The sequence below is a fragment of the Myodes glareolus genome, chromosome 7, assembly GCF_982192425.1.
Source record: "Myodes glareolus chromosome 7, mMyoGla1.1, whole genome shotgun sequence".
In the NCBI taxonomy this organism is placed as follows: Eukaryota; Metazoa; Chordata; class Mammalia; order Rodentia; family Cricetidae; genus Myodes; species Myodes glareolus.
The window spans coordinates 82,320,101-82,344,562 of NC_142032.1; the positions used below are offsets into that span (position 1 = coordinate 82,320,101).

The following is a 24,462-nucleotide window of genomic DNA, read 5'->3' on the forward strand; positions in this document are numbered from 1 at the left end:
TAAAATTATTTCTTTAACACAAATTTGTAGAAAAGAAAATACCAAGTTAAAAGATGTGATTTCTTGTTTTTGTTAGTGCTGGCGATGAAACCAAGCTCTAGGCATGCAAGGCAAGTACTTTCACACAGTCACATCCCTAGTCCTGGAAATATTTTCTTATTTACTTTTGTGTGGTGTGTGTGTGTGTGTGTGTGTGTGTGTGTGTGTGTGCGCGCGTGCACGCACATGTATGATATGTGTGTGAGTGCTGGTATGTACGTTCCACAGCACCCATATATGGAGGTCAGAGGGCTATCTGTTGTTTCTTTCCACCGTGGGTTTCAGGGATCAGACTCAGGATGGCAGGCTTGCACAGCACGTGCTCCTGCCAGCCATTTCCCCAATCTTGTGAGGATTTTTAAGACTCTTAACCCATTGCTAAATTGCCTTCCAGTAAGACAGTTATACATTTTAAAATACTTTAATTTTATTTATATATCTCTGTGTGTCTCTGAGTGGACGTGCTGTGGGTGTGGAAGTCAGAAGAGTGGGTCAGAAACCTGGAGCTGAGTTACAGGCTGTTGTGAGCCTCCCGGGATCTGAGCTCAGCTCCTCTAGTGAGCAACAAGCCCTCCTAACCACCGCATCATCTCCTTAGCCCCAGACACTATGCGTTTCTGATACCAGATTTTTTTTTTTGCATCCTTACCAAAAATAACCATTATAATTTTTCAAAAGCTTTCTCAATTAGAAGAAAATGATACTTTCTGGACTGGAGAGATGGCTCAGAGGTTAAGAGCACTGACTGCTCTTCCAGAGGTCCTGAGTTCAATTCCCAGCAACCACATGGTGGCTCACAGCCATCTATAATGAGATCTGGTGCCCTCTTCTGGCATGCAAGCATACATGGAAGGAATATTGTATACATAATAAATAAATAAATATTTTTTAAAAAAATATTTTTATGGTTTATTTAACTTTATTTTATGTGCATTGGTGTGAATGTGTCAGATCCCCTGCAACTGGATCTTCAGACAGTTGTGAGGTGCCATGTGGGTGCTGGGAATTGAACCTGGGTCCTCTGGAAGAGCAGTCAGTGCTCTTAACCACTGAGCCATATCTCCAGCCCCATAAATAAATCTTTAAAAAAAAGAAAATGATACTTCCTTTAATTTGTATTTATTTTGGTCCTAATAACATTAAACATAATTTTTATGTGCCTTTTTATTTTTATAAATTATTTCCTTAACTGAATTTTTTAAGATTTATTTATTTATTTTATGTATGAGTACTCTATCTGCATGACTTTATGCCAGAATAGGGCATCAGATTCTACTGTAGATGGTTGTGAGCTACCATGTTGTTGTTGGGAACAGAGCTCTGTACCTCTGGAAGAACAGCCAGTGCCCTTTTTAATTTTCTTTTTCATTTATTTTACATACTGACCATAGTTTTCCTTCCCTTCTCTCTTCCCATTCCCAGGCCCCACATTCCTTCTACTCTCCTCCCATCCATTCCTTCTCTGTCTCCATTTGGAAAGGGCAGCCAGTGTTCTTAACTGCTGAGCCCTCTCTCCAGCCCCTGAAAAAAATTTTTTTTATTAACTTTTGTGTGTATGTGTGTATATATAAGCACTTATGCCATGGTATATATGTGGTGGTCAGGTGACAATTTGTGAGAGTCAGTTCTTTCCTTCCACCATGTGTGGACCCTGGGAGGGCGATGGGAACTCAGGAAAAGGTAGAAAGCACCTTTACCTGCTAAGCCATCTTCCCAGCCCCAAAGACTTGCCTTCTAATGTGTTTTATCTTATTCCAGTTGCAGTAGTGTGGTGTGGGAAGTCCTTCTGTATATGTGCTGCTTTTATTGGTTAATGAATAAAACTTTTAGGCCAACGGCTTAGCAGACTAGGGCAAGGCGGGAATTCTAAGCAGAGAAGGAAAAAAGGCAGAGTCAGGAAAAAGCTGTGTAGCCGCCAGTTGGAATCTTGCCGGTAAACCATAAGCCTGTGGTAAAACATAAAATAATAGAGATGGGTTAATTTAAGATATAAAAGCTAGCTAGCTTAAGTGATTGTCCAAGCAGTGTTTCAAATAATATTGCTTTTGTGTAATTATTTCAGGTCTGGGAAGCCGGGAATGAACGAATAGCCTCCATCAGCAGTAGTGGGAATCTTTCAAGATGAGCATCTTCTGTTTTGTCTTTTTATAGGACGTAGCTATAATTTCTGCAAAGCTGACTGGAATGCAGAACAGTTTGGTAATGCTTGTGGATACTCCAGACTACTCAGAAAAGTGTGTGCACCTGGAGGCTCTGAAGAACAGGCTGGAGGCCCTGGCCAGCCCCCAGATCGTGGCAGCGTTCACATCGCAGTCTGTAGGTGAGTGTGACAAGTTTCAACGGTGGGTACCTTTCTATATAAATATAAAACTTCGTTGTCAGTCGGTATTGGTACATGACTTTCATCCCAGCAGAGACAGGTAGGTCTCTGTGAGTTCAGAGCCAGCCTGGTCTATAGACCATGACCAGGACAGCCAGGATTACACAGAGAAGCCCTGTCTAAAAAAACCAAAAAACGAAAAAACCAAAACCAAATCGAAAACAAAAAAAAGGAAAAAATGAGTCTTTAGAATAACTTTGTGTTGATTGAATTATGTAGATTGTAGAAAAATATAACTTCATACTTCTCCATATTTTTAGCATTTTATACAGAGCTTCCTGACATACAGAATAGTCGAAAGAGATGCTGTGGAGATAGCCTCTAGATCTCAGCGTGGTCATATTCCTGCACCACCTCCCCATGCTGTGGGTGGAACCCAGGCCTGGCAAGTGCTCTGCCACTCAGCTCCTTGCCAGCCTTACATTTGCTTCATCACAGGTCCGTTGTTGCTCCATCTCACAGCTTCTTTTCTTTTGTTGTTATTTGGCAGCTCTGCCACTGACTACAGCTCCAGCCTTTTCTGTCTTTTGGGTGGGGAGTCCTGGTGTTCTGGGGAGAACCAGGGCTTTGTCTTGCTCAGCATTCACTCTACCTCTAAACCGCACTTCGAGCCCATATCTGACTCTTTTCAGAGTAAACTGCAGACATCAACAGACTTCACTCCTGCATCCTTTATCCACAACAGTATCAGGCATTCAAAAAGTGGCAATAACACCAGGAAGTGGTGGTGGACATCTTTAATCCCAGCTCTTGGGATGCACAGGCAGGCGGATCTCTGTGTTTTCAAGGCCAGCCTGGTCTACAGAGTGAGTTCCAGGACAGCACGGCAGTTACACAGACAAACCCTGTCTTGAGAAACAAAACAAAACAAAAAACTGGCAATAGTGAAGCTGTTCTTTTCCTTCCTTCCTTCCTTCCTTCCTTCCTTCCTTCCTTCCTTCCTTCCTTCCTTTCTTTCTTCCTTGAGACAGGTTCCCACCGTGTAGCCATGGCTAGACTGGAACTTGTTATGTAGACCAGGCTGACTTCCAACTAATAGTGAGCTAACTGCCTCTGCTTCCCCAGTGCTGAGACTAAAGGTGTGTGCACCACACAGGGAGCTGATGCTGATTTCTGATCTTCACTGCTCTTTCTGGTCTGTGTTCGCTGCTACTGCTCATGTGTCATGTGAGCCCTTCTCTTCAGAGTTCCTCCTGAACTTAATCTATAGATGTTCTCAGCAGATATTTCATCGGCTAACTTGAGAGCCTGGCATCAGCCTGCGTTTTTTGTCTTTGAACCATAGATGGTTGACTGCGGTATTGTTTTGCATGCTCGCTCCTTTTCTGAAAACACCTTCTCCTCTTGGCTTCTGAGATGCAACATTAGTTGCTTAATGATGATGCTTTTCTTTTCTTTCTTTCTTTTTCTTTTTCTGGTTTTTCAAGACAGAGTTTTTCTGTAGGTTTGAAGCCTGCCTGAAACTCACTCTGTAGACCAAGCTGGCCTCCAACTCACAGACATCCACCTGTCTCTGCCTTCTGAGTGCTGGGAGTAAAGGCGTGCACCACTAACCACCCAGCAATGGCACTTTTCTAATGTCTAATGTGGTTTAAGAGCTCCAATTCTTCAGTTTGTTTTAGGTCAAGTGGGCATACTAACATCAGCTTTCAGCATTTTTTCTTTGAAAATTAATAAGCTACACAATTATAAATATGAATATACAGATGTGTGCACATATGAACCATGTCACATGAATAAGTGTCATAAGTTTTCAGTCTAATTCAATATGACTGTATAATTTTATTTTATTAAACAGGGACATTATTGAGAGCAAAAGAAAACTTCTCCAGCTCTTAAAAGGAATTTGTGTATACTTAAAGTGTATAACATGCTAATTGGATGCATGCTAGAATTACAGTAAGCAAGGGAGCACATCCATCACACATAGTTGTCCCTTTCTTTTCTTTTTTTTCTTTTCTTTATTTTTTTTTAAAGATTTATTTATTTATTATGTACACAACATTCTGCCTCCATATATACCCACCTGCCAGAAGAAGGTGTCAGATCTCATTACAGATGACTGTGAACCACCATGTGGTTGCTGGGAATTGAACTCAGGACCTCTGAAAGAGCAGCCAGTGCTCTTAACCACTGGGTCATCTCTCCAGTCCTCTTTTCTTTACTTTTGAGACAGGATCTTTCTGTGTAGCCATGACTGTCCTGGAACTTGCTCTGTTGACCATGCTGGCCTTGAATTCACAGAGATCCACCTGTGTCTGCCTCCTGAATGCTGGTATTAAAGGCGTGTGCCACAACCACCTGGCCAGTGTCCCTTTCTTTTTGTAGTAAGAATAATAATGATCTACTCTGGACAAATTTCAAGTCTGTAATAATTTATTATTAGCTGTAATCACTACACTATTACTCATAACTGAGAGTTGGTACCCTTTGACTGATGTTTCTTATTTCCCATCCTTCCTCCTGGCGGTTCCCATTTTCCTTTGTTTCTCTTGGCTCAGCTTTTGAGGTTCCATGTGTAAATGTGATCATACTTGATGTCTCTCTCTCACCCTGGCATGGTGCTTTCCAGGTTCTTCTGTGTAGTTGCAAATAGCAGGCTTTCTTCTGTTTGCTCCCAAGAGAGGTTGTGTAGGGGAATGTGTTGCAGCTGTGGAGTTGCAGAGACATCCTGATTAAGCCAGGCTATACTTCGAGCCACAATAGGACAGCTCTGGAGGCTGGAGCCGCAATAGAACAGCTCAGCCCTGGAGGTGTCCTGACTATCAGGAGGCCAGGCTACCTGAAGCTGGGGTGCAGTGGGGAATGGTCTCCCTGCAGGATATAGCAATCCTGCTCTTCTCCTGGAGAGCCGCTGAACTCTGTTCTATTCCCTTAAGGGAAAGTCATAACCGCTTCTAGGCCCCAAGATGTTACTTCCTTTGATAATACTTGCCGAAATGTAGCACTCTCCTCTAGCTCTGGTGAAGAGTTACTTTTTCTGCTCTGCTTTGCTCAGCCCCCCTTAGGGAGCATCCCAGCAAGGATTTTCAGCTCATTCCCTTAGACGTCCCAGCCAGGTTCTTCTATTCGGTGTAGGTGAATGAAAATCGTCACCCAAGACTCTTTAGAGAAAGAGATTTATTTGGGAAGGAGGAGTTCAGGAGAGTGGCTGCCTCTGCCAGGGAGGGATAAATGGGAGCCTCTAACTGAACAGGTAGAAAGGTTTATGTAGGGCTTTTTAGGGGTAGAGTTTTTCCAGGGAGAAGAGGGATTGGTTAGTTTTTCCCTGCTCAGGGATTGGCTAGTTTAGTTGAACCAGGGGAAGAGATCGCTCTGATTTCAGGGCCAAACTGTGTTTCTTTCACTGGACCTTTTTAGCCTTTTGACTCTCATCTTAGGACCAGGGCATGTTTCTTTCACTGGCTCTGATTCTAGCAACAAAGTGTGTTTCCTTGGCACTGGTTTCAGAGTCAGGGCTTGTTTCTTTGGTCCTGGGTTCAGGGATAAAGATGTTTCTTTCCCCGCCTCAGGTCTCAGATCCAGGGTGTTTCTTTCACTGGCTCTGGGCTCAGAGTCAGGGTGCTCAGTGATTGGTTGGTTTCCTGCTCCAGTTTTCCCTTTCACCCTACAGGTTGCCCTCCCTATGCCTCTGAATTCATGGGGATTGAACCCAGGGCCTTGTGCATGCCAGGCAGGCACTCTGCCACTGGACTACTTCTCTGTATCTGAGAGAGTGCTTTTAGTAATCAAGCTGGAGCAAGAGGTGTAAACCTGGACTGCACAGCATCTCTGTGGGCAGCCCAGTGCTCAGTGTGTGCAAACCAGCTCCCCCTTTCCCGCCTCACAGTGACAGTGCAGGCCCCATGAGGTACTTTCTTCCTGCTCACTTCCACAGTCAGGGCCCAAGAAAGCTGAGTCTCCCTTAGTCTAGTGTTGAAGTCACATCAAATTTGGAGTTCCACACTTGGGTGTAAGTCATGGTATATACCTAGTGTATACAGTGCCTAGCACTACCGAAAAACCAAAATAAAGCAAAAAAAAAAAAAAAAACATCTTTGCTTAATTTTTTAGTTTAGTAGGATTTGTATGTGCCTGTCTGTCTGTCTGTCTTTCTCTCTGTGTGTGTGCACGCACGTGTGTGTGTGCATGTATGTGTGTATAAGTGTGTAATCTGTGGGGTTTTTATATACAGGAACATGTCTGTACAGATTATTGTACTCCTTTTCCCATCTGAATGTCTTTTATTTTTCTTGCCTGGCTTTTCTGATTAGGACTTTCAGGATTATGTTGGATATAACTAGAGATTGTAGACTTAAATTTTTAATTTTATTTTATGTGTATGAGTGTTCCATTTGCATGTATTTATGTGCACCACGTGCTTGATGCCCACAGAGGCAGGAGGAAGGCATTGAATCCCCTCGAACTGTAATTATGGATGGTTGTGGCCACCGTGTAGGTGCTGGGATCCAAACCCCAGCCAGTCCTCTGCGAAGAGCAAAAAATGTTTTTAACTGCTAAGTCATCTCTCCAGTCTTTCCCTCTGTGTCTTTTATTATGGTAAGGCAGTTCCCTTCTATTTCTAGATAAACTGAGTATTTTTATCTTGAGAGAGTGTTGTGTTTTGAGGCCTGAGGTTAAGAGAGCTTGCTGCTTTAGAGGACAGGAATTCAGCTCCCAGAATCCTTATCAGGCCGCTCAAGGGAACTGCAGCTCTAGCTCTAGGGGATCTGTTGCTCTCTTTTGGCTTGCATGGACATGTTCACAGATATGCATAAATAAAAATAAAAATAAGTATTTCTTAAAAAATACTTTTATTTATAGTTGAGATAATCATTAATCTTCCCTTGTTTTGTTAATGTAGTACCCTGCACCCTGCATTCATTACATTCCATTAATTCTTAATTATTTTTATTTTTTTCCCTTTCTTTCTTTTCTTTTCTTTCTTTTTTTTTTTTGAGACAGGATTTTACTATATAGCACTGACTGGCTTGAAACTCATTACGTAGAATAAGCTGGCCTTGAACCCACAGAGCTTTGCCTGCCTGCCTCCCAAGTGCTGAGATTAAATACCTTTACATTGATTGACGCTACGTGTTAACCATATTTGCTCTCCAGGATAAATCCCACTAGTAATGGGGTATGATCCTTTTAATGTACTGCTAAATTTGGGTTGTTAGGGTTTTTTTTTTAATTGAGTATTTTTTTTATTTTTTAATTTATTATGTATACAGTATTCTGTCTGCATGTATGCCTGAAGGCCAGAAGAGGGCACCAGACCTCATTTCAGATGGTTGTGAGCCACCATGTGGTTGCTGGGAATTGAACTCAGGACCTTTGGAAGAGCAGGCAATGCTCTTAACTGCTGAGCCATCTCTCCAGCCCCCTCTTTCTTTCTTTCTTTCTTTCTTTCTTTCTTTCTTTCTTTCTTTCTTTCTTTCTTTCTTTCTTCTTTCCCTCCCTCCCTCCCTCCCTCCCTCCCTCCCTCCCTCCCTCTCTCCCTCTTTCCTTCTTTCTTTTCTTAAGACAGAGTTTCTCTGTAGCTTTGGAGCCTATCCTGGAACTTGTTTTGTAGACCAGGCTGGCCTCGAACGCACAGGTCCACCTGTCTCTGTCTCCCTGAGTGCTGGGGTTAAAGGTGTGAGGGATGCTGTGATTTCAAGTGTACGCTACTACACGTGGTTTATGTGGTGCTTAGGACCAAGCCCCTTCCTCTATCCTTTCTTTTCTGTTTGAAACAGGGTCTTGCTATATAACCCTATCTGGCCAGAAACTTTCTGTGTAGACAAGGGTGGTCTCACACTCGGAGCCTCTGCCTGAGTATTTTAATTATAGGTCTATGCCAATGTATCCAGCTTAGAATTTTTTTGATATTCAATCTTGGTAGTTGGTAGTTTGTGTTTTTGAGGAATTTATCATTTTCAAGGATATCTGATGTGTATTTTGTTAATTATTTATTTTTATTTTATGTGCATTGGTGTTTTGCTTGCATGTATGTCTTTGTGAGGGTGTCAGATCTTGGAGTTACAGACAATTGTTAGGTGCCATGTGGGCATGGGGAATTGAACCTGGGTTCTCTTGAAGAGCAGTCAGTGTTCTTAACCACTGAGCCATCTCTCCAGTCCCTGATCTGTTGTCTTATAATCATCCAAAGTACTTTTCTGTTATTCTTTTTTTTTTTTTTTTTTAAAGATTTATTTATTTATTGTGTACACAGTGTTCAGCCTCCATGTATGCCTGCAGGCCAGAAGAGGGCACAGGATCTCATTACAGATGGTTGTGAGCCACCATGTGGGTTGCTGGGAATTGAACTCAGGACCTCTGGAAGAGCAGCCAGTGCTCTTAACCTCTGAGCCATCTCTCCAGCCCCCTCTGTTATTCTTTTATTGTTTTCTTTTTCATTTCTTATTGTCTGCTTTTAAGCATTCTTGTTTAAGCATTCTTCCTTCCTTCCTTCGTTCCTTCCTTCCTTTCTTCCTTCCTTTCTTTTTACTAAGTGGATCTAGGTAGATTTTTTTTTCAGTTTGCTGCATTGTTCAGATTCTGGCTTCATTGATCTCCTTTTTCATTTCCTTTTTCTCTACTTATCCCATCTTCCTTCTGTTAACTAATTTAGTTTATCCCTCTTGTGGTTTATTTGCGTTAGAGTCTTACCGTATCACTATGCCACCCTGAGTGGCCTTGAATTCTCAGTCCTCCAGCCTCTACCACCATCACTGACAATGTTACTTAAGTAATCCTTTTAGTACAATTCGGTGAACTTCCAGCAACTGTGTTTTGTGCCAGTGTAGCAAGAAACAGTGAAACAAGACAAGGAATGCCACAGCGCTCATGTAGCTTCTCTGTCTGTGCATGGGAAAGAGAACGAGCGCTTATGTAAAGAGCTTGACACAGTGAGTGCGGTGTGATTTGTTCTGTGACAGGGCTAGCAGGGGAGCCTAATTTAGGCTGACTGATTAGGACCCAGGGGACCACCCTAGATTATAGCAAGGTATATAGATATACCCAAGGCCCCGAGGTACTGGGAGTGCGATTTGTTCTTGGCATCTGACAGAAGGCTTGTTTGCTCGTGGTTTTTCAGTCCATATAAACACCAATAGATCCAGATGAAGTGGCTGTTTGTGTGAATCAGAGCAATTGAAAGTCAGCGCTGCATGTTGCTCACCATGGTTTCCTGTCCAACCACTACCTCGAGCTGGAGGTGCAGTTTCTCACCTACAAAATGAGGCTGATGGATGAGATGGGTTATTATATATTTGTCAGTGACAGTCCGTGGTCTGGTGCAGGGTCAGGACTAGGTAAGGGAAGCGGGTGTATCTCCGACTGCTAAGTCTCAGAGCCTCCCTAGGTTTTAGGCTCCAGCTTTGGCACGAGCCTTGTGCTCATCTGTTTTAGCGCCAGCAGTCACACTCACTCATTATTGCACCCCTCCCATTGCTCTGTACAATAAAATGGCTTTATTATTTTATGTGCATGGGCCTTTGCCTGCTCTGGGTACCATGTGTGCCAGTGCCCACAGAGGCCAGAAGAGGGCACTGCACCCTCTAGAACTGGAGTTACAGGTGGTTGCACAGGTGGTTGCAAGGTGCCTTGTAGGTTCTGAGAATCAAACTCAGGTTCTTTGAAAGAGGAGTCAGTGCTCTTACCTGCTAAACCATCTCTCCAGTTCCTGTGTGTTGCGTTTGAAAACAGGGACTTGGCTATGTAGTCCAGGCTGTCATCCTCCTATTTCAGCCTCCTGAGTGTTAGGATTCCAGACATGTGGCATCATGCCCAGCGAATCATAGCTATATTAATGCATTATTTTAATATGCTTAGACTTACAGTGTTTGGTAACTGAGTCTCATGTTATGCCATTATTTATTATGCTTATGATTCTCATATTTGAATTAAAGCAATTGTCTCACTAGAAACTTCTGAATCTAGTTGACATCTATCTGAATTTACCAGAGTGAGTTGCTTGCTTTGGCTGCCCTGGGAAACCTGGTAACATTTTGTACTCATTTTGTGTTCTTTAGATCAGTCCAAAGTGTTTGTGAAGGTGTTTACTGAAATTGACCGGATGCCCCAGCTCCTTGCATACTACTACAAATGTCACAAGGTAAGCAGCTGTGAGTGACTGTGACTGTGGAGGGCCCTTCCACTACTGGCTGACATCTTTCATAGGTAAAGGCAAAGTCTGACACTCCTTGCCTTTTGGTCTTTTTTCTTTTACTTAAAGCCAGCAGAGGGTGCTCTTGATCCACTCGGTGGATGCCTTTGTCACTTGGAACAAATCAGTGGGTTTTCAGCCTGGATTCATTTACAGACTTAAAACATTGTTTTAATTTGTTCCTATTTTTGTTTTTTAAAGGAGATTCATGTCTCATGCTTCATTATGCTTTTAGGAAGTCATAAGAATTTTATGGTTTCAAGGGCTAGGCTACCAACCTGCAGCTTCCTGGGCTAACCTTAATCCCTTCAAGCACAGTACTCATGTTTTTTTGATGTTTGTTTTAGTTTTCCTTACTGTTATTGTGTGTGCAATGCATGTGTGCCGACACAAGCATGCCATGGTGTACGTGTGGGTAAGAGGACAACATTATGGAGTCTGCTTTCCTTCTACCTTTATGTAGGTTCCAGGGATTGAACTCAGGTCACCAGGTTTGCATGAGAAGTGTCTTTATACTGGGAATCATCTTGTTGGCCCCTGTGTGTGTTTAAAATGTGTGGTGGGACTGGGTGGTGGTGGTGCACACCTTTAATCTCAGCACTTGGGAGGCAGAGGCAGGCGGATCTCTGTGAGTATGAGGCCTGCATGGTCTACAGGGTGAGTTCTAAGACAGCCAAGGCTATATAAAGAAACCCTGTCTCAGGGAGGGAGGGGGTCGGACCATAAAAATAAAAAGTATGGTGGAGGGCATGAATCATCAGCGCACACTACGGCCACCCTAAGAGCTCTTCCGGGAGCGCTTTAGACGAGTGCAGTGATGTGCTCTGGGGCGAGGCCAGAGGAGACAGTGTTGCTTAGGGGTTGACGAGCTCAGGCAGTAGATGATGCTTGGAACAGGAGCCTGTGTCTAACCTGCTGGTTTTCTGCCTTTTCTCAAGTGGATAAATCTCAGTGGGTATTTGTGTGCTCACTGAGTTCTATAGTGGCATGGGGCAGTTTCCCAGCATGTTTTGGGTTACCTAGTAAGATACCCCTTTGCTCTGCTTCTGCAGGTACAGCTTTTAGCAACCTGGCAAGAGCTGTGCCAGAGTGACCTTCCGCTGGACCGGCAGCTCATCGGCCTCTATGACGCCTTGCTTGGGACTTGGCACATGCAAACCCAGTGGGCCACGCAGGTAACAACACCTCAGCATTGGAGAACAAAGCCCATGGTGGCATGAGAATGGGTGACCGCTCTGGACCAAGCACTGTTGTCACTAAAGGGGTTCAAACATACGCTTCTGAACCCACCAAGGAAAGTCTTATCGCTTGCTCTGTATCTTAAATAGGATCTAAGGAGGCCGTGTCCCTGGTGTTCAGCTGGGCCTCTGGCCTTCCTGAAAGTCAGGTGGAGAAAGAGCAGACTGTTTTTTATCCTTGGTTCAGGTCAAGTCCCCTTGTTCTCACCCAGAGCTAGAGGAAAAGTCCCATTTTAAAGGTTACTCTGAGCAGGGTGAGGTGAGGCCTGGGTTTGGAGTGGGAGCCTCCCATCACTTCCTCTCTGAGTCCACAGGCATCTGTAGCCATAAGGGATGAGCCACCCTTCCCTGTCTGATGTCAGAGGCACAGCAGCTCTTCTGGGAGGGGAAAAGCCCATCTTACCTGGGAGTGCTGATGGGTCAGGTCTGATGGCTGTGTGACTTATTTTCACAGGTTGTCACGACTCCTCATCAGTCACTTGCCGGAATGAGCTCAACTTTATTTGGGGAGAATTCCTTATTCAGGGTTATGTCATTCAAGTTGGATAAAGCGTTTTTTTTTTTTTTTGTTTTGTTTTTTTTTGTTTCTTTCTTTTTATCCTCCCTGATTCTCATGAGATAAATTCTTTGCTGTGTAGCCAAGTCTGGCTTTGGACTCATTGTGATCCTCCCTCCTTAGCCTCCAGTTTCTCCGTCCTTGTTTATTGTTGCTTGAACTAACCTAATTCAGACTTAGGTTCTAAGTTCCCACAGTTTTATGTAGCTACCAGTTTCTAGTGTGCCTGTCTGTCTACACTTATTTATACATCCTTGCCTTTTGTACACTTCTCGTATCACTAGGATAAAAACAGCCCATGTCTATACATGAAAATGCCCTGAGCCAGGATCCTATATTCTTAGCCTTGATTTTTGAAGGCATGTTCATTTGTACCTTTGGCTTGTGGCCCATTTTCTTTACTGGAGACAGGTGTGACAGGCAGCTAACTTGCTAGGGCAATCTAAGGCAAGGGGTGACAGGGTAAAATGTCATGACCCTTAATTTCCCCCAGTGTTTCATTTTATTTTAGTGGGTTTTATGGATCAAATCTACAGTTTTACACATGCTAGACCAGAACATTTCCATTGAGCTGTATTCCAGGTCTGTCTGTCTGCCTGCCTTCCTTCCTTCCTTCCTTCCTTCCTTCCTTCCTTCCTTTCTTTCTTTTTTTTTTTTTTGGGAAAGGTTTCCTTAAGTGGCTCAGGCTGGCTTTGAGCTTTGATATTCCTGAGTTGGTCATCTTAAGTAGCTGAGATTAGAGGCCTCTGCCACTAGACCCAGCTTTCCTTTTCTTTTTAAAAATTGATTTTAAATTTTATTTTGTTATTGTTTGAGACAAGGTCTTACTCTATGGTCCAGGCTGACTTGAAATTCACTGTGTAGATGGGCATGGTAGTTTACACCTTTAATCCTAGTACTCAGGAAGCAGAGGCGGAGGGCAGAGGGCAGAGCAGAAGCAGATTTCTGTATGTTTGAAGCCAGCCTGGTCTACATGGCAAGTTCCAAGCCAGCCAGGGCTATGTAGTGAGACCCTGTCTTAACAAAAAAAAGAAAGAAATTCATTGAGCAGCCCACTCTGGCCTCTAATTTATAGCGGTCTTCCTGCCTCAGCCTCCCCATTGCTAGGATTATAGTCAGGCATCACCAAACCTATTTTTGTTGGGCTGTTTTGTTTGTTTGTTTTTGGGCCTGGGGGATAGTCTCATGTACTTCTGATCCTCTGAGTGGATATCCTGTAATGCCTTTTTAATGTGTTGCTAGGGATGGAACCCCAGACCTTGTGTAAGCCCTCTATTAATATATCTTCACTCCTCCCTGCTATTTTTTGTTTTTCAAGACAGGGTTTCTCTGTGTAGCCCTGGCTGTCCTAGAACTCATTCTGTAGACCAGGCTGGCCTCGAACTCACAGAGATCCACCTGCCTCTGCCTCCAGAGTGCTGTGGTTAAAGGGGTGGCAACACTACTGCTGGCCCTCCCCAGTATTTTAAATGAAACTTTTAAAAAATCTTGCTCCTGTCCTGGGGCTCAAACCCAGGGCCTTGGGCCTGCTAAACAGATGATGTTTACCACTGAGTGCATCTTAGGCCTCCTCTGTTACTTTACTTTGAAAGAAACTTCCAACTATAAAGGTGAAAGACTTGTGTGATGAATACCCCACCCCTAGGCTTTGCAATAGACATTTTACTGTGTGTGCTTGATCAGAGATATGTCCCTCTACCCATGTCTCCATTTGTTCATTGATTCATTTGAAAGTAATTTTGAAACATCATTCACTTTAGAACATACACATATTATCAACTAGAATATTTTAAATTTCAAACCAGACATTTAAATATATCAACTAAATATTTAAAATTATCAACTAGAGTAATTTAAATTTTAAACTGTGAAATGCAGTGTTTTGCTTTTTTTTTTTGTTTTTTTTTCAAGACAGGACTATCCTAGAACTCATTCTGTAGACCAGTCTGGCCTCGAACTCACAGAGATCCCCCTTACTGCCTCCTGAGTGCTGGGATTAAATGTGGCCCACTCTCTTTTGATAGACACTTGATCTGATCCTGTCCAAGGCTGTTATTAAAGCCACTCTGAATAGCACTCCACAAGGGTCTTTATACTTAACTGTAAATACCTGAGAGTAGACTTGTGAGTTTGGGCAGGGTATGTTTTGGTGTAGAAGAAATTGCCAGGCCTTTTCCAAAATGGTCACATTTTTCTGCGTTCACACCAGTGTTCGAGGGCCCTGCTTGCTGTGCATTTGTGCTGATGCTGATGTTGTCATTCTGTTTAATTTTAGCTCTTCTGGTGGGTGTGCAGTAGCATCTCATTGTGATTTTAATTTGCATTTCCATGATGACTAAAGGTATTGAACACCCACTCGTGTGCTATTGGCTGTTTGCATACATTCCTTTGTGACATGCCTACTCAAGCCTCTTGCTTGTTTTTAAAAATTGGGTTATTTGCCTTTGCACTATTTAGTTTAGGGAGTTCACCTTTCTGGATAGAAGTCCTTTCTCAAATATGTTTTGTAGACACTGTCTTCCAGTCTGTAGTGTGAGCAGAGGGTTTTTGTCTGCTTTGGGAATGCCAGAGAGTGAACCCAGAGTTTGCACATGTCAGTCAAGTGTGCTACCTCTGGTCTGCATCCCCAGCTCTGAGCAGAAGTTTCATTTATTTATTTATGAATCAATGTATTTATTGGGTGGGGGAGTGTTTGCATATGCCATTGTGCACATGTGAAGGTCGGAGGACAATTTGTGGGAGTCAGTTCTTCCTTCCCCTGGTGGGTCTCAGGAATTGAACTTGGGATGTCAGCCATCTTGCAGGTGCACTTTTGATTCTTTTTTATTGATTTTATTTTTTTGTGTGTTTGGGTGTGCCTCACGTGGGTGGGTTCCTGAGGAGGTCAAAAGGTGTCAGATCTCTTAGAGCTGGGGTTAGAGGCAGTTGCCATGGCGCTGGGAGCTGAAGTCTGGAAGAGCAGCATGTGCTGTTAACTGTTTAGCCATCTATTCAGCCCTTAGAAGTTCTGGTTTTGGTGAAGCCAAGTTTATCATTTTTTTTTTCTTTTATGGGTATTGTTTTTCTTACCCTAAAGCACTGTCACTAGCCCTCAAGTTGCAAAGGCATTCTTTTTTTGTTTGTTTGTTTTTTGCTGTTGTTTTTAAGACAGGGTTTTTCTATGTGATAGCCCTAGCTGTCCTGGAACTGGCTTTGTAGACCAGGCTGTCCTGCCTCTGCCTCCTGAGTGCTGGGATTAAAGGTCTGTGCAACCGCTGCCCATCTGCAAAGGCATTCTTGATGGTTCTGTCTAGAAGCTTATTAGCTTCTCCTTGAGCTCTGGGGCCCATCCTAAAGAGTGTTTGTGCACAGTGAAGGGCAGTTCACAGGGTCTCACCACGGATTGGTCAGGCTAACTCTGCAGCCCTTGTTCCTAAGTCTGGTCTCTTAGGCCTTATCCCCGCTGTGCTCTTTCTTCTTACAGAAATGACTGGAGCACAGAGAGGAAGCAGAAGAAGTGGCTCTAGTCCAGCTCTGGTCCAGTGGACTCTTACTTGTTATCTGTGTACAGAGACATTTCCTGGACCTCCGCTGGCATTTTGTAAAAGTATGCTTCAGTTAGAACAAACTGGGTCCATTCTGCTCAGTTTTCTCTTTCCTTTGACTGACTGGACAAAAAGGATTCTCTGGTCATTTGTCACAAAACAACAAAAAATCAAGAGTGATTTTGGAATTGATACTGATTTCTTAGTCATGGGTGCAGTAACCATGACACAGACTGGCAGAGAAACATGGTTAGATCATGTTTCATTGATACAGAACCTCTCCTAAAGCCACAGATTGGAGGAAGATGTCAATAAAAGAGATGATAAAGGGCTGATATTTGAAACAGATATAAACTCTAGTGACTGCTTAGTAAAAACAGGCAGATAAACCAATTTTTCAAAATGTGCCCAGGACTTGACTAGACACTTCACAAAGGAAGATAATTCCACAGCTCCTTAAGTAAAGTTTTAAAGTAACACCCAAAATTAATGAATTTAGTAGGAATGTGGGCGGTGAATTGGTGATGGGGGATCCGAGGCTGGTGATAACAGCCAAGAAGAGCTGGACATGACAGCTTGTTGGAAGGCCGAGGCAGGAGACTCACACCTGGGCTACATAGTGAGTCCCAGACCAGTTTGGAAAGAAAAATGTTAAAAAAAGAATGAGCAGCCATTAGGATCTGTTCTAAGGATGCTGTAGCAGCTGTTAGTAATCAGAAGAAAAGGAAATCAAAAGGGAGATTTCATTCTGGGTTAGTGGGGAAATTATTGACCAAAACAGGGAAGGTAAGGGCATTGGGTCTTGAGAAGTCAGTTGGAAATAATGAATTTCAGTTTGTAATGCTTCGAAATATTTATTTATTTTTGTGTTGAGGTCAGAGGGCGGCTTTATGTGGGTCTTGGGAACTGAACTTAGGTCACCAGGCTTTCAAGATGAGTGCCTCACCCACTGAGCCATGCCACTAGTCCCGGGGTGCTTTATGTTCCAAAGGAGAGTGGTTAGCAAAATAGATGGTTGGAAGGCTCACTCAGGACATCCAAGGTGGAGTGGGATCCCCATCCAGCCATTTCATTATTTGTTGGATTTGTGGGGTTCTCCCCTCTCTTCCTCTTAGATTCCAGCAGGGTGACTCTAAGCAGAATAGAGAATATGATTCATGAAATGAAACAAAATTCCACTGAAGTTATATAAATTCTTGGAGTGTCTAGGAAAAAAGTATGAACACATTTGGGTTGTGTGTATGACCTTATGACCAGTTGCTAGTTGTCTTTGATTCATTCTGAGTTGGCTTGTGGTTTCTTTTCTTTTCTTTTTTTCTTCTCTCCCTCCAACTTTCTTCTCATAAGAGGAAACAGTTTCTGAGCACCATTTGTTGTTGGGATGACACTTTCCCTGTTAAATGGTCTTGGCGTTCTTGCTGTAATGCTGGCTGAACAGAATGAGCTAGAAAGTGTTCTGTTAGTCTGCTAGCTGATGTTATAGCAAAAGCCCTTACCCTGGATAGTTTACATTTTTGAGATTATATTTTTGTTTTTTGTGTATGAGTGTTTTATCTGCATGTATGTGTGTATGTGCCCCATATGCATACAGTGCCTGCAGAAGCCAGAAGAGGATGCTGGATGTTCTGGGACTGGAGTTACAGAGGGTTGTGAGCATCCATGTGAGTTCTGCGAATTGAACCCAAGTCCTTTGGAAGAGCAACCGATGCCTTAACTGCTGAGCCATCTCTCTATCCCTAGACTGGATAGTTTAAACAACAGTAATAGTCTCAAAATTCTGTACGCTAGAAGTTCGAGATCAAGTTATGCACAGGGCTGGAGTCTTCTCCGAATTTCCCTTCAAATGCATTGGTTGTCCTGATGTCTTCTCATGAGGACCATCACATAGAATGAGAGCATGCCCATATGATGCCATCGTACCTTCATTACCTTCAAAAGGCTGTCTCCAAATAGAGTTTTATTTAAGGTATTTGGTGGCTAAGACTTTAGCATAGCATTTTAGGGAGACACAGTTTAGACTAGAAAATGCTCCTTCAACGTTTCAGTGTCTCTGGAGGATTGTAGAGATTCTTTGTATGTTTTATAGAGTTCACTGATGAAGTACCATCAGTTTTGATCTTTATTTGGACCTCTTTTTGAGACAAGGTCTCATGTATACTAGGCTATTCCTGATCTCTTGGTCTTTCTGCCTCTAGTCCTGTACTGGGATTGCAGGCATGGAGCACCATATCAGCTGTCTGGGCATTTTTGACTGCTGATTCATGATCCCGGCCAACCTTAGGTCTATTTGGAGTTTCTTTTTCCTCTGGAGCCAGTTTTGGTAGACTGCCGCTAGTACTGTGTCCACATATTCAGGCTGCTGGTAAGTAGTTGTTCACAGTCCTCCCTTAGGTGCCATCTGCTTTTATAGAATTGGTGCTAGTGTTCCTACTTGTGTATCTGATTTTAGCAAGTTGAATACTCTGTCCTGTTTCCTTAGTTTAGGTACAGGTTATCTATCAATTTTAGAGCTTTTTGCAAAAAACCAAAAACAGTTTCTGGCATTGATTCTATGTATCTGTTTTTTCTTTATCTGTGCTCCAAACCTCGGTAATCTTTTTCTGACTTTAAGTTTAGGTTCTTATTTTTCTAGTCTGGTTCTTGTTTTTTCAGGCAGAGTTCATATAGCCCAAGCTGACCTTGTTTTTGCTGTTTAGCTAAGGATGACTTTGAACTTCTGATTTGCTTGCCTCTACTTCTCAAGTGCTGTGACTCCAGGCAGGTGCCACCACACATAGTTTTGTGTGGTTTTGGGGACTGGAGCCATGTATGGTTGATAGGCAAGAACTGCCCCACCGACCTGCATCTCTACCTTTAGTTCTTTAATGCATGCAGTTAGGTGACTGATGTGAGAATTTTACTGTATGCATTTATAGCTGTGAATTCTCCTCTTTGATCTGTTTTTGCAGCATCCTGTAAGTTTTGTTATTCTTAGTTTTAGTTTCCTTTCTATTAAGGTAACTTTGAATAAAGTTCGAATTTTGTTGGCTGTATAGTCTCAGTGCTGTACCAGGCATTTGGGAAGCTTGAGTAAGTCGGCATGCGGGCCATTGATAGACATGCTTTTCTGGCCAAATTGCAGCTCCTGCCACTTTCCATTCTGTCTCTGTCCAGTTTTTCCGGTGAGAGAAACTTGGGACTCCCTACTGGCCCATCTTGAGCAGTCCTAGGGCTGCCTTGGAGCCATCAGGAGACAGCCGGCTCCCGTGCACTGACGCACGTGCCTCCCTCCCACTGCAGGTTTTCAAGAACCCCCACGAGGTGGTGACCGTACTGCTGATTCAGACCCTGGGGGCCTTGGTGCCCTCCCTGCCCATGTGCCTCAGTGCAGGCGTGGAGAGAGCGGGACCTGAGTTGGAGCTCACCAGACTGCTGGAGTTTTATGACACCACCGCCCACTTTGCCAAGGGGCTGGAGATGGCACTGCTCCCCCACCTCCGTAAGCATTCCTACCTCCTGTTTGGCTCGTCTTTACTTGCTTTGGGGCCAGTATGGAAGGGAAAGGGGTCAGTGTTTCTCGACTCACGTGGAGAGCTTTCCTGTGAAAACAATGAAAGCATGGAAGAGGGGTTCAGGGTACTCTCCTGGCCCAGTGCTAACCAGGAGCTTCACATACTCCAAGGCGGACACTTCTGCTGTGCCTGAGAGTGAAAGAGGGAGGTGTGAGTGGCAGTGAGCTGGCGGCAGGTTTCAGTGGGAGGAGCCTCTTTATTTTAAGTCAAAGCCTTAGACAGTTGGACCTAAACAGTAAGTTTATGGGAACACAGGCTAGAGGGGAAGGCTGTGAAGGACACAGCAGCCTTGACCGGCCTGAAGCAACTGTGGGGAAAGTGGCTATTCCCAGTGACCAGCTGTGAGCAGAGCACAGCTTATCCCACTTGGGCACGCTGTGTGCGGGACGCCGAGCTCCCCAGCTGTTTTCCACCTGTGTGAAAGCATCATAAACTTTTAAGCAACATAGACCTTGTGACGCATGCTGCTGTCAAGTCAGGAAATTGCTTCAAGAAGGCCTCATTCTGCCATGTGGCTGCGGTGTGTCACAGACATCGTTTATTTAATAGTTATTCTCTCTAATTACATTGTGTTTAATTGCCTGTACATTCCAGGGAGTGTGCTTATTGTTCAGGTTCCTGATGATTCATAGGTGTGGTGGCACACTCACTAGTCAGGCCTCACTTGTGGGAGATGCACAGTCATGTGGGTGGTTTCCAGAGAACTGTAATGCCCTGGCCCAAGTGACTAGAGAATGCTTAGCCTGGGTACCCTGCTAGAGCAGGCTGGCCGAGGTCGGGCAGAGAATAGGTTATATCCATTCCTCCCTAAGAATGGACTTTCTTTTTTTTTTTTTGGTTTTTCGAGACAGGGTTTCTCTGTAAACTTTGGAGCCTGTCCTGGAACTAGCTCTTGTAGACCAGGCTGGCCTCGAACTCACAAAGATCCGCCCGCCTCTGCCTCCCGAGTGCTGGGATTAAAGGCGTGCGCCACCACTGCCCGGCTAAGGATGGACTTTCTTAAAGACTTGAGAACCACCCTCTGAAGTCAGCATGAAAGCTTAGATTTCTAGTAATTCCAGCTGAGAACTTCCAACTTTTTTTTGTATTGATTTAAGCCAAAAATACTTTTGGAAAGATGGATGTGGTGGTGTATGCATGTATCTCAGTACTCAGAGATATATTGGGTTCAAATTCAGCCTGGGTTACATAGTTTGATCCCATTCCAAAACAATAACAGAGCCACCACTTTAATCCTAACTCTCCAGAGTCAGAGGTAGGTGGCTCTCTGAGTTTGAGGCTAGCCTGGTCTACAGAGTGAGTTCCAGGACAGCCTGGACTACACAGAAAAATCCTGTTTCAAAAAAGCAAAACAGAACAAAATAATACCAATAGCAAAACAAGGAGCATGAAAATGATCTGTAATTTAATCATTGAGAAAGAGATAGCAGTTGCATTTTTTTCTATTCCTCCCAGCAGTTCATATGTAAATGCACATTGAAGCTGGACTTGCTGGCAGGCGCCTGCAACCCTGGTCCTTGGAAGACTGAGGAGGGAGAACTGTGAGTTCAAGACCAGTCTGAGCTATGTAGTGAAATCCTGTCTCAAAATTTCAACTTGCCTCAACAATTAAATAAGTGCATACTATTTTTTTTAGATTTATTTATTTATTTTGTATACAATATTCTGTCTGTGTATATGCCTGCAGGCCAGAAGAGGGCACCAGACCTCATTACGGATGGTTTGAGCCACCATGTGGTTGCTGGGAATTGAACTCAGGACCTTTGGAAGAGCAGGCAATGCTCTTAACCACTGAGCCATCTCTTCAGCCCCCAAGTGCATACTATTTACAAGCATTAATATAAATATTTAATATATAATATATAAAACATTTAACATACTTTATAAATATTTAACATATATTACACTACATAATATATAACTACTATTTTATTGCATGAAGCCTATTTAATGCAGTGTATATTGATATTATATGCATATATGCTATACTACAATAATGTACATAACCCCTAAAAATTTTATCTATCTATCTATCTATCTATTTATTGAGGCAAGGTTCCAATATGTAGCTCTGGCTGGCCTGTTTAGAGCTCACTACGTAGACCAGGCTGGCTTCAAACTCCCAATGATCTACTTGACTCTGTTTCACAAGTGTTAGGATTAAAGGCATGAACCACCATTCCTGGCAAAATATTTTAAAATATTGGTGGTGTATAATCTTACATTCTTTTTTATTTTAAATAATATACTGGGAGCCAGGAGGTACTCAGCTGGCAAAGTGCCTGCCTCTGAGCATGAGGACCTGAATTCAGCCCCAGCATCCATTTGAAAAAGGCCAGGCATAGCATCTCATGCTTGTAACTCTAGTACTGGGACGACAGAAATGGGAATCTTCCTGGGCTCAATGGGCAGCTTCTCTAGCCTAATCAGTGAGCTCCAGGCCAGTGAGAGACCCTGACATTCCTGAGGATGACACCCAGCATTGTTCTCTGGATTCCTCATGTGATGTACACACACACATTTAAAGAAGGATAATAGAATGAGTATTTTCTTAGGTTATTGTTATCCTAAAACCTGGCTTCTAATGACTGCTTCATGACTGTGGCATGCATTTTGGTTTGCTTGTTTTGAGACAGGGTCTCCATAGCCCTGGCTGTCCTGGAACTCTCTACATAGACCAAGCTGGCCCTGAACTCACAGAGATCCTTCTGTATCTGCCTCCTGAGTGCTGGGATTATTGGCAGGTAGCGGCATGCCTGACTCTATGACATACTTCTTTACTTAAATACTTAGTATTTAAGTAAAATCTTTATTAACTGTCTGGGGAGAGTTTCTGACCCAACCTTGAGGTTTTAGAAGTGTAGAGCTGCAGCTGCTATGCCCAGGGCAATTTAAAGGTGTGCCCATCACACTTGTGTCTTCTGCTGTCCCTTGGGTGAGTGGTGCCCCCACCACCCACCTAGCCATCCTCCCCAGCATTGCATTCTTTCTTTCTTCCATCATTTCCCAGTTCTTAGATAATTAATGACCTATCACTTTGGTTTTTAATGTTTTAAAATTATCTGTTTGGAGATTTAATCTAGTTTTCATTAATTTTTTAGAGCAATTCATTTAAAGCAATGCATTATTGAGTACATGTATAAAAAGCAATAAAAATATGTGTTGCAAAATTTCCTGACAAAGAATCTGTAATACAAATGAAAATTTCCCCTAATGCCACTCTTAAAAAATTTAGCCCATGTTCTTTTTTTGTTTTGTTTTGTTTTGGTTTGGTTTTTTCGAGACAATATTTTTCTGTAGCTTGGTGCCTGTCCTGGAACTAGCTCCTGTAGACCAGGCGGGCCTCAAACTCACAGAGATCTGCCTGTTTTTGGCTTTTTGAGACACGATCTCATTTAGTCCAGGCTGGCTTTTAATTCACTAGGTAGCTGAGGGTGACCACGAGCTCCTGATCTCCTTAGTTACTGGGGTTACAAAATGCGCCACCATGCCCAGCTTTTATAATGTGTATATAATAGACTATTGCCATTATTATACCCAAGCATTTAATATCTAGTTTATCGCTTGTATTCAGATTTTGACAGCTCTGGAGAGATCTTTCTAACTGCTTCCTCCTCTATCTCCCTCTGAGAGCCAGTTTAGTGTATGTACAGTACCTTTGGTGACCTCTCTTTACTTTCTTAATCTAACAGTCATTTTATCTTCTTTTTGTGACAATGACATCTTTGAAGAAAATGGCTTTCTTGTAGAATTTCCTATGCCCTAGAATGCTGTCTTTTCCTCTTATTGTTAGCTTTATATTAAACATTTGACATCATCTATTGCCCTGAGACTAACGTGGGAATCCTGTTGTTCACAACAGGAGCACCTTTTCCTTTCTGGATTCTTTTTGTTGTTGGTTTTTGAGACAGGGTTTCTCTCTGTAGTCTTGGCTGCCCTAGAACTTGCTTTGTAAACCAGGCTGGCCTTGAATTCATAGAGATCTACTGTCTTTACCTCCCAAATGCTGGGATTAAAGGCATGTACCACCACCACTGGACTTTCTTGGTCATTCTTAAATAACCCATGGGTTAATATTCTGAGCTCATAGGAATATACTCTCTTCCTCTTCTGAGGAGAGACCTGGTCAGGTGTCCTCATCAACTAAGACCATGAATATGGACAGGTTCAACAGAACCGCCATGTACAGGCTGTCCATGCGTGCTTCAGCATTGCCAGGGCATAGATTTCAATTTTCATTTTCAGGAATATACTACTGCTCAGGAATCTGTTTGTTCAGTAACCTTAACATCCATTGATACAGCCTCTCTGGATAAACGTATATTGCTGATTATGAAGAAATGATTTCCAAACTGGGCAATGGTGCACCTGCCTTTAATTCCAGCACTCAGGAGACAGAGGCAGGCGGATCTTTGTGAATTTGAGGCCAGCCTGGTCTACAGAGGTAGTTCCAGTACAGCTGGTGCTGTTTGTTACACAGAGAAACTCTGTCTCAAAAAACTAACCTCCTCCCCCCTACCAAAAAAAGAAATGGTTTCCTAATTCTGCCTTTCTTCCTACATTTCCTGGCTGGCATTCTGCTGTAAAGAAGTGCTGGGAATAGGGCAGAGGATGGGAGCGCAGGTGACAGAGTGCTTTCTTAGCACGCATGAAGCCCGAGTTTGAACCCCAGAACCTCATAAACTGGGCATGTTGGTGTGCACCTGTCATCCATGACTTTGGAGGTAGAGGCAAGAGGGCCAGGAGTTCAATGTCGTCTTCAGCTACAAAGCATGTTTGAGGCCAGCATGGAAATACACGAGACCCTGCTTAAACAAATAAACAAAGCAGCAACACAGCCTGCTTGCCTTCCCTCCCTTCTCCTTCTCTCCTTCTCTTGTTTCCTTTATCCTTCTTGATCCCTCTTTCTTACATGCAGTGCTTGTCTTTCTGTGTTACCTCACTCGATATAATATTTTATGTCCACCCATCCATCTGAATATTTCATGATTTCATTTTTGTTTACAGCTGCATAGTATCACACCACACTCTAAAAAATATTTA

At 43.2% G+C, this 24,462-nt stretch overlaps 1 protein-coding gene across 2 annotated transcripts in view; it reads left to right on the forward strand.

The window, feature by feature from the left end:
• Cog7 (component of oligomeric golgi complex 7) overlaps positions 1-24,462 on the forward strand; it is a 70,900-nt gene that overhangs the window by 12,712 nt on the left and 33,726 nt on the right. For both annotated transcript variants that reach the window (XM_087908493.1, XM_087908494.1), the window contains exons 4-7: positions 2,191-2,359; positions 10,417-10,499; positions 11,603-11,725; positions 19,148-19,346. In XM_087908493.1, the coding sequence (XP_087764619.1) occupies positions 2,191-2,359; positions 10,417-10,499; positions 11,603-11,725; positions 19,148-19,346 (574 nt within the window). The remainder of the gene's footprint in view (positions 1-2,190; positions 2,360-10,416; positions 10,500-11,602; positions 11,726-19,147; positions 19,347-24,462) is intronic.